General features: G+C 40.0%; 2 protein-coding genes across 2 annotated transcripts; both read right to left on the reverse strand.

Moving 5' to 3' along the window:
- Positions 1–5: 5 nt before the first annotated feature.
- Positions 6–2,565, reverse strand: LOC5518938. Its single transcript, XM_001638808.3, has 5 exons — positions 2,454–2,565; positions 2,336–2,378; positions 1,626–1,680; positions 858–925; positions 6–771 (listed from the first exon to the last, which is right to left on the reverse strand). Exons 1-5 carry the CDS (start codon positions 2,502–2,504, stop codon positions 644–646), a joined length of 345 nt encoding a protein of 114 aa, XP_001638858.1. The 5' UTR covers positions 2,505–2,565; the 3' UTR covers positions 6–643.
- Positions 2,566–6,147: 3,582 nt separating this feature from the next.
- LOC5518986 (4-coumarate--CoA ligase 1) lies at positions 6,148–13,861 on the reverse strand. Its single transcript, XM_001638807.3, has 7 exons — positions 13,706–13,861; positions 12,431–13,120; positions 11,365–11,539; positions 9,984–10,084; positions 8,611–8,692; positions 8,075–8,220; positions 6,148–7,375 (listed from the first exon to the last, which is right to left on the reverse strand). The coding sequence occupies exons 1-7, from the start codon at positions 13,814–13,816 to the stop codon at positions 7,076–7,078; spliced, it is 1,605 nt and encodes a 534-aa protein (XP_001638857.1). The 5' UTR covers positions 13,817–13,861; the 3' UTR covers positions 6,148–7,075.
- Positions 13,862–14,795: the final 934 nt, after the last annotated feature.

Raw genomic sequence — 14,795 nt, forward strand, 5'->3', positions numbered from 1 at the left:
CAGACTTTACTGTAGTAACAAGTTTATTGTCATAAATTATGGAGTTATAGTGCAAATTCATAAAAAATAAAACAATCAAACTTGACACACAATGATTTAACAGAAAATATATTTAATATTATTCTAGGCTTAAAATTTACAAGACAAAATCCCCTACTGGGCTTAAAAACTTTATTATCTCTTGTCAAAACAAGATTAGTGCATCACCTGAGAGAATCTTGCCACAAAACTACATGTTACATAAAACTAAATGGAAAACACACCAATGTTGCACTGCAAGCAACAGTATTTCTCACAAGTTCTTTCTACTACCCACACGTTACACTAGCTTTTGCATCAAACCATGAGAACTGTTTGCAATTTTTTTAATCAAGCATGCATGCTTTCGTAATAAGCCTTCATACTTCCTGAACTTTTATTGGCCAAAATAGGCCAAATAGAAAGAAATAAGAACATGGGAAATATTACCTAAAAATATGCATGCTCAAATTCATGATGAGCGCCTATGAAGTGTACAGAGATACAAGTTGTCCCACTACATGGCTTGTTTCAAATTGTAGTAACTATTCACCGTTTTAAACATCTATCCGAAAAGTAAAGACAGGTAGTGCTTGGCGCTTTATTCTCTCAGGTGAAGTTAGTGTCATAAGTCGTCCAAAACACCTGCCGCCGGAGTTACTAGCCCCTCATCCTCACCACTAGGGGACTCTAAAACCTCACTGGATCCTGATCCGCCTTCTTCTAATGAGCTTCCCTCTATTGTTGGAATTACTAAAGATAAGAAATTGTTAAAATTGGGAACTACTTATTGTTTAGACATAAAAATGATTGAATAGCTAAAGATAATTAAAACTTACACGAGACTATAGTTGCTGCAGGAAACTTTGGGAAAGAACTAAAGTACTTTTGATGTGCTTGCTTCACCCTGGTAGAATACATAGGACAATTAGGGAACAACATTGTCTGATGCCTTAATAAACAAAGAGTTTGAATGTTTTTTGAATGTTACCATATTTATTTTATACAGTAAATTGGTACATTGCAACGGAATGTTGCTATTATTTGATAGTTTGGATTGAAAAGCTTTATCATCTTACAGAGTGATTGTCAGCCTGCTTTTGTTATTGTTTTCAATCAACATTGGACAACAAGCTTTATGAAAAAATCCAAAAAAGTTATATATTTTTTTTTTACAAAATTGTGCAATCCCAGAAAATCCATACCCCCCTCCCCGCCGGAGGAAATTGGAAATTCCGGGGGGTGGGGGATCAAAGCCCCAGGAAATTCCAGGGGGCGGGAGGGGGGCTTAGTGCATTTTACCATTTCCAGGGGGTTGATTTTGCTCCAGGGTGTTATTGTGTTATTTTATAGCTCGTCACTAACGGCAGAGGGGGGGGGGGGGAGGGGTATGGATGTTTTCTGGAAATGCACATTAAATAAAAAATAGAGCAATAACTTTCCCAAATCAGCTGATGAGAATGAATGGTTTCTTACACTTAATATTTTGCAACCGTTAAAAGGGTAGAATGCATTTTAAAAATCTGCCCCTTTGTGTATGATTGTTTGAAGGGAGTCTACTGTACCTCAACAGTATTATGCATTTAGTCTAACAGATGGCACCTTACATGTTTGTCTCGCTTGCATTCCTGTGGATGGCAGGTAAGCATGCTGCCACCCTTGCTGTGTAGGAAATATATAAGTTTTAGATATTGGAATGGTTGGCTGTGGGGTAAAAAAAAATTGTCAATATAAATAAAACTTGGAAATGTAATAAGGGGGTGCTCAAAGTCATAATGTAAAAAAAGGCCCACAAATGGTAAGATTTATGACCTGTAAGTAGGAACTGCTGCAAGTTGACTGTGTTCTAACATGCTTTATTCTATTGTCTTAGCAAATGAGTGGCCAGGGGGTCCAAGTCCAACTTTCGACTGAAATTTCAGCGTAAATGTAAAAATCCAACTTTCAACTTCACTGTGGTAGACATAGCTTACAAACATGGTCTCAAATGTCACCGATAATTGGATATGAAATAGCTTGTATGTGTGTTACCCTTGATAATACAAACTCAAGAATTAAACTGAAGGGGAATAATCTTCAGCCCCCCTTCCGCCAACAAAATACAAAAAAACACAATTTTCTAGCTAAAAGGCAATAGTTTCAGCTATATAGTTGCAGGTAAAAGTGTAAAACAACAGTGTAAAACAACAGCCTCCACTTAACATTCATGCTATCACACGCACAAAGCTCATCTTCGTTCGATCGTTTCCTTACAACATGGGCCAGGCAGATTAGCGTGGTAGAACCATCATGGACTTAGAAACATTACACAACTCACCTAACGAAATACGCGTAGCATTCATTCTAGACGCTGTAACAACCTGTAACAAAGGAATTATCAACTTATTTCATTGCTTTAAATGTTAATGGAGATTTGGCACAGATATCATACTTACTTGTCTGACAATTCGAGAAGAACTTGTAGCTCCTCTTCGCAGCGACGCCATTTTGTATTACACGCGGAGAGATGTGCAATGCGCAGGCGCAAATAAAACCACAGGTAACCCGCTAGAAAGGATCAATAAAGATTTTGAGAACAATTTGTTTAGAATTGGCCATGAGAGCACGCTCTCTTGTACTAGCATATTCAAAAAGATTTCTTTTCATTATTTTTTCAAAAGTTATGCGTTTTGCGAGGGCCCTACGACTGATCTACGATTTTTTATTATACACCAGGGGCTCATAAGTAGGGGCAATCAACTTCCCCATATTCTGGTTACGAAAGCCGAGTAGGGCCATCAGATTTCAGAGATAATAATTTCAGAGATGATAATTTCAGAGATGTTAACTTCAGAGATGATAATTTCAAAGATAATAATTTCAGATATGATAATTTCAGAGATTATTATTTTAGAGAAAATAATTTCAGAGAAGATAATTCCAGATAACAGTTTCGGCCAGGTCTCCAAGCCTTTAGGCAAGTGCATGCCCAGCTTCTTTCAATGCTTAAGGGAATTGCCTGAGGTTACACGGTGGCGGACCGACCAACTGCGGCGGACATTTTTACCACCTATGATTCCCAACCCACAGACTACTATGTCCAGTAGTGGCAAGATGCTGGATCACATTTCTGACAAGAACACGGTTATGTTGTTTTGTTGATCATTTTACTAAGTAACGCCGACCTTTAATTAGGAAATTTACATTCAAGCAATAACGATAGAGGATATGAGATGATCACGCGGAGAAACATTAAAATTAAAAGAGTTACATAAAGGTGATAAATAAAATTGATTGATTGATCGACCTTGTGTCTGTGTAAGACACTCATATCTCATTTACATAATACATGATTGTGTGGAATTATTGTAGGTATACCGCAGTATTTCGATGTCCCGTAAAAATAGCAATGCGTAATAGTAGCATAACTTTAGGATGTTGTGTGATTCCACTGGAAATATCGATGCCCTCCGTGGTATTGTATGGAAACTAATTTACACACTTTTACCTTCCGTCGGTGCCCCCCCCCCCCCCCCCCTTTTGGGAATCCTGGATCCGCCCTTGGTTGATAGAATATAATACATCGAAAAAGCCAGTTAAAAAAAGCCAGTTAAATAAAACAACAACATTATTTTGTCTCTGTATAAACGAAACAATTACATTTCTGAAACGGGATAAATATGGTCTTCATGTTACTTGAATGCTCGGTCTCCTTCATCATCTGCTACATTAAAATTGGTGAAACTTTTTAAGTTTCTGTGTGATTTCTGAAAATAATTCTAGAGCCTCAGCTGCCTTAGTTGGTGGGTGTAGTTTGGCTTTATGAGTTTCACCAGCTCCTCCATATTTCCGCTGTAGTCTTCACAGGATTCAGTATACATGCGCTTGCACGCTTGCACGTCTAAGTCTACATGGCGTAGATAGTTTTCTGTATTGTATAGCTCCGGCATGAAAAAGAGCACATCCAGCTTGGCCACCGATGACTTCGTGGCGCTTTTGACGTGGGATATATATTATATTTTTTTAATATGAATTATGAACATAAACAAACCTAAGTAAGGGCAGAATATGGGAAAACTTGAAAAACTTCTCAGGACCAAACGTAGCTGTGGGGGAATTGTTGTGTTGATCGTGTGCTGCATGCTCAGTAAGCCGGCAGAATTCTTTATCCGAAATTATAATCTCTGAAATTAGCATCTCAAGTTATTATCTCTTAATATTTATCTATGAAATTATTATCTCTGAAATTATCATCTCTGAAATTATTATCTCTGAAATTATTATCTCGGAAATCTGATGGCCCTTTTCGGCTTTCGTATCTGGTACTATATAGGTGTCACGGCGTTTCCTAGGATCAGGCTATTTTTAGACGCGTGGATGAGCCAATCAGATTCAACCTTTGTGTTGACGTTTTGGCTGAGCTCAACTGCACGCGCAGTCTCAGACAAAAAGCTATGTTCTCTCTTCGATACTTTGACTTTTTGTTGCTCTCTTCTTTAATATGAATCCAACCCTACCTATGACTTTGAATTCTAGCTTGCAATTCTTTTGATAGATAATAGATAATAGATTTGATAGATACTTTGACCAACGTCAAAGTAGCTGATTGGCCAGTTCGTGCGCGCGCGTCTAAAAATAGCCTTATCCGACAGTGCTGAAAAAAGTATGCGCATGCGCGTGCTCTGGCGAAAACTGAATCGTTCGAAAAAAGGTACGAAAGGCTGACTTCAGTCGACGTCGCTGATTTGACTAACTGTACAGCATTAAAACAATACTGTACAAAAGATGACAGATTTGTGTGATAATGAGGGAGTCATAAAGAAAATTATAGCCTCAGGTTTGGTCTAGTTTTCTTAGCATTCGCCAAAATGTGACAGTCCGCCGGTAAAAAGCCGCCATTTCAAAACAAAAAGGCTGGTTTAACCGCGCGGTACTGGAACTAGTCTTGCGTTTTTCAGCACTTGCGCCTGATCCTAGGAAACGCCGTGACACTTACATGATACAGATGATTGCCCCTACTTATGAGCCCCTGTATACACCTATTTTCAATAAAAGTTTCCCCCCAGGATCAATGTATCGTAACCCGCAGTAGCTCACGGGTAACGTATAAATGGCTAAATCCTGGTCTTTGACAGCCGTGTGAACGTTTAGAGATGCATAAACAAGATTGCTAAAGCTTTCTAATCCTGGTTTTGTTTTTTAGTTGCGCTTTTATTTGATTCCCATGAAGCACCACATGGATTGGAGTGCAACGTTATTTGATGATCTAGCTTTTTGCTAGAGAGGGATGATCTAGCTTTTTGCTAGAGAGGGATGATCTAGCTTTTTGCTAGAGAGGGATGATCTAGCTTTTTGCTAGAGAGGGATGATCTAGCTTTTTGCTAGAGAGGGATGATCTAGCTTTTTGCTAGAGAGGTATGATCTAGCTTTTTGCTAGAGAGGGATGATCTAGCTTTTTGCTAGAGAGGGATGATCTAGCTTTTTGCTAGAGAGGGATGATCTAGCTTTTTGCTAGAGAGGGCTGGGGAGGGGGGGGGGGGAGGTTGGCTCAGTGACAAAGGGGGAGGGGGTATTTTTTTTGTTACATATTGCTTTCTGATGTTTAAACCCCCTAAACCCTCCCCCTAGATCCGCTACTGTTCTGCTCGACTTTGCACACAGAAAAGAGCTTTATAAGCAGTTAAAAATGGGTATTTCCTCGTTATAACACTGATGGACAGTGCTTTTTTTCTTTTGCAATTCTAGAGAAAAGTCCTCTGAGTTCTGACGAACCAATAACCAATAAGGGTTAAGGGGGAGGGTTTTGCATACTTAACCCCCCTCCCCCCTGGCGGCCAAAATGTGGGCCATTTCTTATTGAGGAATCTTCAAATACGATGCTTTTTCCATATAATACATGTGACTGCGCACCCCCACCGCGTCTAAGTCTGAAGTTATGCGGTGGCTAAGGCTTTTCAGTGTTAGGCGATTCAGTGTTTTTTACCCATGCTTACATATGCGGGCGTGTCGCGAAGTCCCGAAGCTGGTTGACGACAAACTTTGTCAATCGACTGTACCTGTGTCAATAGACCCTTACACTTGTTCCCAAGTGACCAAAAAACAAATGAAAATGTCTTGAAATTTTCCACGTTACATTGGCGAAGGACGGTGTGGTGGCGAATGACGTTTTTTAATCAATTGATTCTCTTTTCTTTGACAGTTTTTCTTATTTGTGATTCCTATATTCTTCGATGAATTACTGATTCCTATATTCTTCGGTGAATTACTGTGTTTCCTATATTCTTTCCTATATCCTTATGACTACAAAAAAATCTGTTTTTATTGTTTCATGTTCTTATTTTCTGGTCTCATATTCATATTATGTTTTTTTTATCCCTGGTCATGTAAGGGCAGGCGGGTAGGGCAAAATGTTGCGCAAAGCATTTGACCGCATCGTGAGGGTCTATACTTTTCCATGAGATGTTAGCAAATCATCTCAGCAAATCCTTGTTACTACCCTTAAGGACCTCGCAATAGCCAACTGAATAGTGAAAAAGTAGTGGAAGGAACAAACGGATCTATGGCGCCCAAGACATATCAAATGCATTTTTTCTTTCATAAGACGATAGGAAAGAGCAATGCCATTAATAAGCTAGTTAATTACATTGGATAAATTTAAAATTACTTACATTCAGAAGCCTTCAGAGCCACAAAAACCGGCACATAAAACTGGTAATAACTTCAAATAGCAGTTTATTTGACAATCTTGACACACTATATATTGTTTGAGATCGGCTCGATTGTCGTCGAGAAATGTTTTTTTTTTGCGAAAAATATAACATTTTAAAACAGAGTTAACACCCAAGACCCTGATTGAAGGGATTTGGCGATTTTGGTGAGTGAAAACGTAAACTCGTCAACGAGGTTTTATAGGGTTGGCTGAAAACTCAGGCATCACAGAAATTTTACCCAAAAACGACAAGGGAAGATTATCTAGCCCTTCCCCTAATCTATCCGCCTTTCTAAGATGATTTACGACCCTTAACTAGTATGACAATCGACGTGAATTCTATTGGTTTACAAAAGTTTCTATAAAAGTTCAAAGCTTATGTCTCAGAGCAAGTCTTTCTTTCTCGCGTTCCCTTAGCTGACGTCTTAGAATCTTTCCACTTGCATTTTTAGGGACACTCTGCACAATCTCCACACCTCCTCGGAGCCTCTTGTGCGATGCGACTCGCTCTGCAACAAACCGCTGGACTTCTGAAGCTGTTATAGCCCCACTAGTAACAACCAAAGCTTTCGGGAGCTCGCCGGCTTCGTCATCAGGTACACCGATGACAGCAGCATCTGTTATTTTAGGATGAGAAAGAAGCAGCGCCTCAAGTTCTGCAGGTGGTACCTAAAAAGGTGGACAATAAAACAATGAATGTCAATCATCAACTAAAACAATAGAAACAATGTGGACAGTCGGTCAGAATGAGGCGGGAGGCCTAGGTGGACGCGTGTGACCCTAGAGCATGATGGTTACTAGGTTCAGCTGCCCCTAAATGTGCTGTTTTATCACACCACGCCCATATTCTAGTGTTTCGGATGACATTGATTTATCAACAAGCTGCGTCAGTTCCATATACTCTTTTGTGTTTTTTTTTTTTCAAATGGCCGATACTACAAATATATAACTGTGATGTAAGTCAGTGTGTGTTATTTTCAAAAAATTCTTATAGTTAAGAAATCTGTCTTTTTCAATCTCACAATGTTTTTGTGGTGACTTATCTGGTGTTCTCGCCCCATGTCCTCGCTTTCTCTACCCGCTTTCTATGTATTCATTTTCAACTACCTCTATCCCTAACTTTTTATTGCACCGTATACCCAGGGTTTCTAAGCAAGTTGTTGTAAACTTTCTCAAAGCGCTGAAAAAAAATCACGCTTTGTATGTGTGGTGAACTCAAAAGGTCAGCGTTTCAGTCAGTTCCTAGTTCCAAGAAAAAGTCAGTTCCCAGTTGAATCTTTGCTCCAATCAAAAGCAATTCCATCTTTTGAAAACCTTACAATATTTTAAAACCCTTTCTCTGTAGGTGATACAAACGTCACATCGTACCTGGAAACCCTTATATTTGATAAGCTCCTTGATTCTATCAACCACATAGAAATGTCCTTCATTGTCATAATGACCAACATCACCAGTATGGAGCCAACCCTCACAGTCAATTGTCTTTGCTGTGGCTTCTGGATTGTTGTAGTAGCCTGAAAAATATGAGCATTTTAGGAAGGTTAACAGTCACCATGAGCCTGAATCAAGGCCTCAATTATGATTTTTAGTAAAAGTCTAATAATCTAATTAAAAGACGTTTATACTGGTCCACCCATTATCGGCCTCAGTCATGATAAAATGAACTAAAGTGATACTTTTTAATCAGGGACATGAACCTCCTAGGGTCATAGACCTTCTAGGGACATTGACCTGCTAGGCACACTGACCTGCTAGGGACACAGGCCTGCTAGGGACACGGGCTTGCTAGGAACACGGATCTGCTAGGAACACAGACCTGAGGCAAGTTTTCTTGCCCAGTCTTATTCGTCCAATTCAATCACTAGAGATGGGGATCTGCACTATGCCTTGTATCAGTTGCTCACCTTTCATGATAGTTGGGCCAGCTACACATATTTCACCATCCTGGTTGGGTGGCAGTAATGCCCCTGTCTTTAGATCAATAACCTTTGAAAAAAAAAAAACACAGATTCCAGGTCAAGGCAGCAACATTAGAATGATCTGGGAATACCATAAATGACCTAATTTATTAAATTTTGATGGTCCAAGGGGGGGCATTCATTAGATAGGAGGCGTTTATTAGGAACGGGCATTCTTTACAATGATTGCAATGATATAACGGTGCAAGTATGCCGTAAACAGAAACGAGAAGTAGGCCTTGTTACTGGATGCTACACTGCAAGGACAAAACGAAACAAAATTGCAGACATCCTAAGCAATGAGACCAGGAACATTAGAGAGCGGTACCCTCTTTTGAACTTGACATTGAACAAGACGCTACTGAATTACCATTTATATTTCCAGAATTCCTATGTCGTTTGTTTTAAAGCTGGCAGGAAAGGGAGTGGGGAAGGGGATGGGCATTTATTAGAGGAGGGCATTCATTACAAACTTGTAAGCTTAGGGGGTGCGTTCATTAGATCAGAGGTGTTCTTTAGATAGGGTGTTTATATAAGGTCATTTACGGTAGTAAATTCTCTGTATGATATGGTTTGAATAAAAAGAGCAGATCAATATTTAGTTCATTATTTCTCAAACAATTGGCTTATCAAATGGGGGTGGAAGTGAAGGGTGATATATTCTGCTTTGAGTCTATAGGTCTTCCAATGTCACACTGACCAATCTTATGTTGTTATATTGTTACTCATCAGATATTTCTCGGATTTGGGCACAGGTAGTTGTCATCATTTGAATCCTGAATTCGTCTTTACCTCCTGTCTTCTCTGCAACCAGCTACGGCCCTGAAAAATTAACAGTACTTTCGGCTTAGCAGAGCCTTCAACGGCTCTGCTGAGCTGAAAGTACTATTAATTTTTCAGGGCCGTAATATTTCAGAGCCCTCAAGGGCTCTGCTGAGCCAAAAGTACTATTAATTTTTCAGGGCCGTAGCTGGTTGCAGAGTAGACGAATCCAGGATTCAAATGATGACAACCACCTGTCCCAAATCCTAGAAATATCTGATGAGTAACAATATAACAACAAAAGATTGGTCAGTGTGACATTGGAAGACCTATAGACTCAAAGCAGAATATATCACCCTTCACTTCCACCCCCATTTGATAAGTCAATTGTTTGAGAAATAATGAACTAAATATTGATCTGCTCTTTTTATTCAAACCATATCATACAGAGAATTAGCTCTAAAGAAGGACAGAGACTCAAAACGAAATAATTCAGACAGTTTAACAAACGTAAAAATTGAAGCCTGTGATTACTTATTTCCCCATATCAGGCATACCTTTGCTTTAAGACCTGGAAGTAAGACACCAACTGAACCAGGCTTACACTTGCCAAGAGGAGATGTGGTTACCGCTGGACTAGTCTCAGTCAAACCATATCCTGCAAGAAAAATAAATTACCCTTAAATGCAAATGTAAAAAAAAAAGAGAGAAACACATGAAATTTTCAAAGAAAATCAATGAAAGGCCACCAAATTATCATTGGAGAGCACATGTGAGCATATCCTGCGATCATCTAGACAATTTTCAAATGTCTAGATTGTCACTTAGAGCTATGGAAGCCTAGACATAACATGAAAAGGTATGCCTAAAAGACGAACACCCCTTGGGGAAACAAATCAGCTGGAGGACAGACCTTGGAAAAGAGAAGAAAAAGGCAAAAAAAAAACTATTCTGAATTCTGCACAGGAGCACAGAGACAGTTGTGTTGGAACCATGCTGATGGCTTTTGCTCTGCAAGGGAAATGGGCCTACTGTTACCAGGGACTTCCCTGATGTAACTAGGTTTAGGGGCTGATGTAACAAGGTTTAGGGGCTGATGTAACTAGGTTTAGGGGCTGATGTAACAAGGTTTAGGGGCTGATGTAACTAGGTTTAGGGGTTGCTGCTGTAACAAGGTTTAGGGGCTGATGTAACTAGGTTTAGGGGTTGCTGCTGTAACAAGGTTTAGGGGCTGATGTAACTAGGTTTAGGGGCTGATGTAACAAGGTTTAGGGGATGATGTAACTAGGTTTAGGGGCTGCTGCTGTAACAAGGTTTAGGGGCTGATGTAACTAGGTTTAGGGGCTGCTGCTGTAACAAGGTTTAGGGGCTGATGTAACTAGGTTTAGGGGCTGATGTAACTAGGTTTAGGGGCTGATGTAACTAGGTTTAGGGGCTGATGTAACTAGGTTTAGGGGCTGCTGATGTAACTAGGTTTAGGGGCTGATGTAACTAGGTTTAGGGGCTGCTGCTGTAACTAGGTTTAGGGGCTGATGTAACTAGGTTTAGGGGCTGATGTAACTAGGTTTAGGGGCTGATGTAACTAGGTTTAGGGGCTGCTGCTGTAACAAGGTTTAGGGGCTGATGTAACTAGGTTTAGGGGCTGCTGCTGTAACAAGGTTTAGGGGCTGATGTAACTAGGTTTAGGGGCTGATGTAACTAGGTTTAGGGGCTGCTGCTGTAACAGGGTTTAGGGGCTGATGTAACTAGGTTTAGGGGCTGCTGTAACAGGGTTTAGGGGCTGCTGCTGTAACAGGGTTTAGGGGCTGCTGCCGTAACAAGGTTTAGGGGCTGATGTAACTAGGTTTAGGGGCTGATGCAACTAGGTTTAGGGGCTGATGTAACAAGGTTTAGGGGCTGATGTAACTAGGTTTAGGGGCCTGAGTGGAGACATTTAACCTTGTCTTAAAATTGTAATCCATGGCATTCTTGTCATCAAGGCATTTATCTGCTCAGCGCCAAGTGGGGCTGCACCACTTGTAACTTGTTTTATGCTCATCAAGTTATATTTTTCAACAAGTGGGTGTTTGGCCAGGAAGAGGACAATTGGTGGTACTACTGGTAACATAGTGATCTGAAAAAACAATAGGTGGCAATTATTTTGATAACCCAAAAACTGTTGTGTCCTCTGCAAACAAAATGACAGTGTGAAAAATTTTAAGCTTTTTGCATTTTGTCAGTAGCCCCCAGGGGTGCAGCAAGGAGAAGCTACCCTGGCTACACTCTTGGCCTTCACTGTGTCAGTTCTGGCTTAGGGTATTCATGAGAGGGTAAAGGTCCAATGTCCTAAAAGATGGACCTGCGGTAGAGAATGCTTGGGGCAACACCTGCCCCCCAAAAAACGCACCAATGGACAGACAGTAACTCATTCAAACTGTTAAGTAGTGCAGAGCCCTACCAACTTTCTATCCTATGTGTCATAAACTCTAAAAAATGGTGAAGAAAAAAATAATAAATTGAACTATAGGAAGAAGTTGCTAAAGTCCAATATTTTCTATGAAGTTATCTTCACATGGTGATAACAAAAAGGGACTGGTGATTATTATTCTTTGATAATATGGAGCCTTTTTGTGTGTGTTTTTTTTAAATATATTTTGAGAGAGAAAACCAAAAATAACTGTTGCATTAATGTTAGAAGCTCTGCCCAGCTTGGAGGTCTAATGACAACTATAAAGCCATTTTGCCCATGGGCATGAGCCTTTATACCGCAGGTAATTCTTTTAGTAATCAAAATTTGTTGGCTGAGAAGGAGTCAATGAGTCCCACACTCCTTGAAAGAAGGGAGAGAAATAGTAAATTTTCTAGAGAGATATGTTTACTAGTAACTTAGCAGCAATTTTTTGAGTAAATTCATCATTTTATGCACTAAATTGTATTTAACCTCCATGTAAAAAGGTTAGGAACCCCAGCATAAAAATAACCATAAAAATATCATCAAATCTGCTTTAGTAATACAGATCTTTACCTTGAATTTCTGTATGGCTTCTAGAAAATGAGTTGGCTCAAACTGTGTCATACAAATAACAGAGGCACCTTTGATGAGACAGACACCCATAAGAATACTCAGGCCATAGCTATGAAACATCGGCAACAGTCCAAGAGTGATAAGATCTTCACTGGACATAACATCATCGTTAGAGAACATGGCAGCATGGTGGATCAAGTTATAATGAGTCAGCATGACACCTTTAGGCAATCCAGTGGTCCCACTTGAATATGGCAAGCACACTACATCTTCCTTCCAGTTAACTGAAACACTAACAGGATATGATCCACCATCATCTTCATGCAGCAAATCAAAGAGAGATTTGCAGCCATCTACATATCCAAATGTGTAGATACGTTTAACCCCAGCCTGGTCAGCTGCTTGCTTAGCTTTCTGTGCTAGTTGAGGTACTGTCACAAGGTACTTTGCACCTGAGTCTTTTAGCTGGTAGATAATTTCATCAGTTGTGTATGCTGGATTTATTGTAGTCACTATTCCACCCACTGAAGTGACACCATAAAACACAATAGGGTATTCTGGCATATTGGGAAGAAGTACAGCTACCATGTCCTTGGTTTGCAGACCTTGTCTGATGAGAGCTGAGCCACATTTCTTTATCATTTCTGTGAGTTTATTATATGTGTAAGACCTCCCAGATGTACTGTCCACCTGGAATTCAAGATTCATTAAATATCAAGATAGGGGCAATTGTTGATATCTTGATTGGTTTGTGGGTGGGAGTACTTAAAGTTGCATTGTCACCAGTTTACTTCCGGTTGATTATGTAACAATCTCCGATGATTTTAAATGGAAAACACAAAAATATTTCAAAATTGATGTGGCTTCAAGTATAGGTTTAGTGACTCAAATCAAGCAGGGCTGTAGCAGGAGGTTGGGCACTGGGGGCATGTTCCCCCCAATACTTTACTGTGCGTTACTGTGCCCCCAATATTTTATATATTTTTTTTATTTTTCTGTATTGTGCCCCCACCCCCCCCCCCCCCCCCCCCCCAATCTTACGTGGCCTTCTACGGCTCTGCAAGGGCAACATAGGAAACATAAAAGTTGAGAAATAGAGAGTAGAAATCATCTTTCGCAAAACATTTTTAAGCAAAATCTGCATCCGAAACATTAACATGACTGGTTACTTCAAAGGCTTATTGATTGTGAAATCCCTGCAATCACTTAAGGCTTCAATCCCGCTGCAAGGCCAAAACAACTTCGTTAAACTATAAAAAGAGCCTGGTCTTTTACCATAGCAGTTTCTTCTCCATATGACTCCATATGTTTGAGGACATAGCGAGGGAATGAGTGGATATCACTAGGAACGACGACGTCTTTGAAGCCGCTATGAAGCACCGCCATTTTTGGACTCAGGTGATGGATGTAGTCCCAGGAATGGACATGTGACCTCCAAGAACCCCGGAAGAACGATCACGTGATCGTGCGATGGAGTGAATGTTAAAAATTGTACTGAACACACTAAACCTTTATGTTCTGTCGGCATGGGGTAGCATTTTTGTTGTTTCTAAAAATCTTTGCAAAGTAAAGGAGCGACAAAGAAAGCTCTGCGCAGGAGGGTACCTCATTACAAGCTCAACAATAATATTTTAGTAAATAAACCCCTTCTGGCCGCTGGCGGATAATGTCCAAGGATGAGAAATGGTACGAAAAATAAACATGGACCATTTCTCATCCGCGGACACTATCTGCCGATATCTTATTGAGCCAAAGAAGGGAGAAGGGGTTTATTTATTTCATATCCCAGTGACTACACTGAAAATGCGAAAAGTGTCTGCTGACGTGCACTGGAATGTCGCCGCGGGCGCGCTATTATTTTTGCCGTTCGCAATCCATAAAAATCCAGGCAACAATTTTTTTTATTAAAACAAAAACAACAAGCCCAATACTTGCATTTTAACTGATGGATTTTTATCTTAGTGTTCTGCTAAGAGCTGGAATAGAAATTGAAGTAAAAGTTTTCAATTTTGCGTACGCGCTGACGTGCACCGAAATGACGCCACGAGCGCGCGCTGTTGTGATTTTTTTTGTCATTGATCTTTCTTTCGCGTTTCAGGATAAATTCTAAAAAAATATATTGGTGATAATTTTATAAAAGAAATCAAACATTCTTCTGTGCCTTCGTTGCGTTTTAAACTTTGGTGTTTGTTTGAGGAGTTATTGAGCACACGAAAAGCGAGTTTTGACTGCACTAAAAATGTTCACACAGGACAGATATCACTTTGTCTGGACGTTATCGCCTAATATTTGTGCACGTGACCCTTATTGACCATTGAGCGCGCGTGAAAATTCATAATGCCTAGTGCACACTAGCGACATATCG

This window comes from Nematostella vectensis, chromosome 7, assembly GCF_932526225.1.
Source record: "Nematostella vectensis chromosome 7, jaNemVect1.1, whole genome shotgun sequence".
Classification (NCBI taxonomy): Eukaryota; Metazoa; Cnidaria; class Anthozoa; order Actiniaria; family Edwardsiidae; genus Nematostella; species Nematostella vectensis.

Bases quoted from the DNA above. Each gene is read 5' to 3' on its own strand.
- LOC5518986 (XM_001638807.3), bottom strand. From the start codon at position 13,816: ATGGCGGTGCTTCATAGCGGCTTCAAAGACGTCGTCGTTCCTAGTGAT. The intron at 13,121-13,705 runs GTAAAAGACCAG...CTTGAATTCCAG, and splicing joins ATGGAGAAGAAACTGCTATG to GTGGACAGTACATCTGGGAG. The intron at 7,376-8,074 runs GTACGATGTGAC...CCACCTTTTTAG, and splicing joins TCAAATATAAGGGTTTCCAG to GTACCACCTGCAGAACTTGA.
- LOC5518938 (XM_001638808.3), bottom strand. From the start codon at position 2,504: ATGGCGTCGCTGCGAAGAGGAGCTACAAGTTCTTCTCGAATTGTCAGA. The intron at 2,379-2,453 runs GTAAGTATGATA...CCTTTGTTACAG, and splicing joins CTTCTCGAATTGTCAGACAA to GTTGTTACAGCGTCTAGAAT. The intron at 772-857 runs GTAAGTTTTAAT...TCTTATCTTTAG, and splicing joins TGCAGCAACTATAGTCTCGT to TAATTCCAACAATAGAGGGA.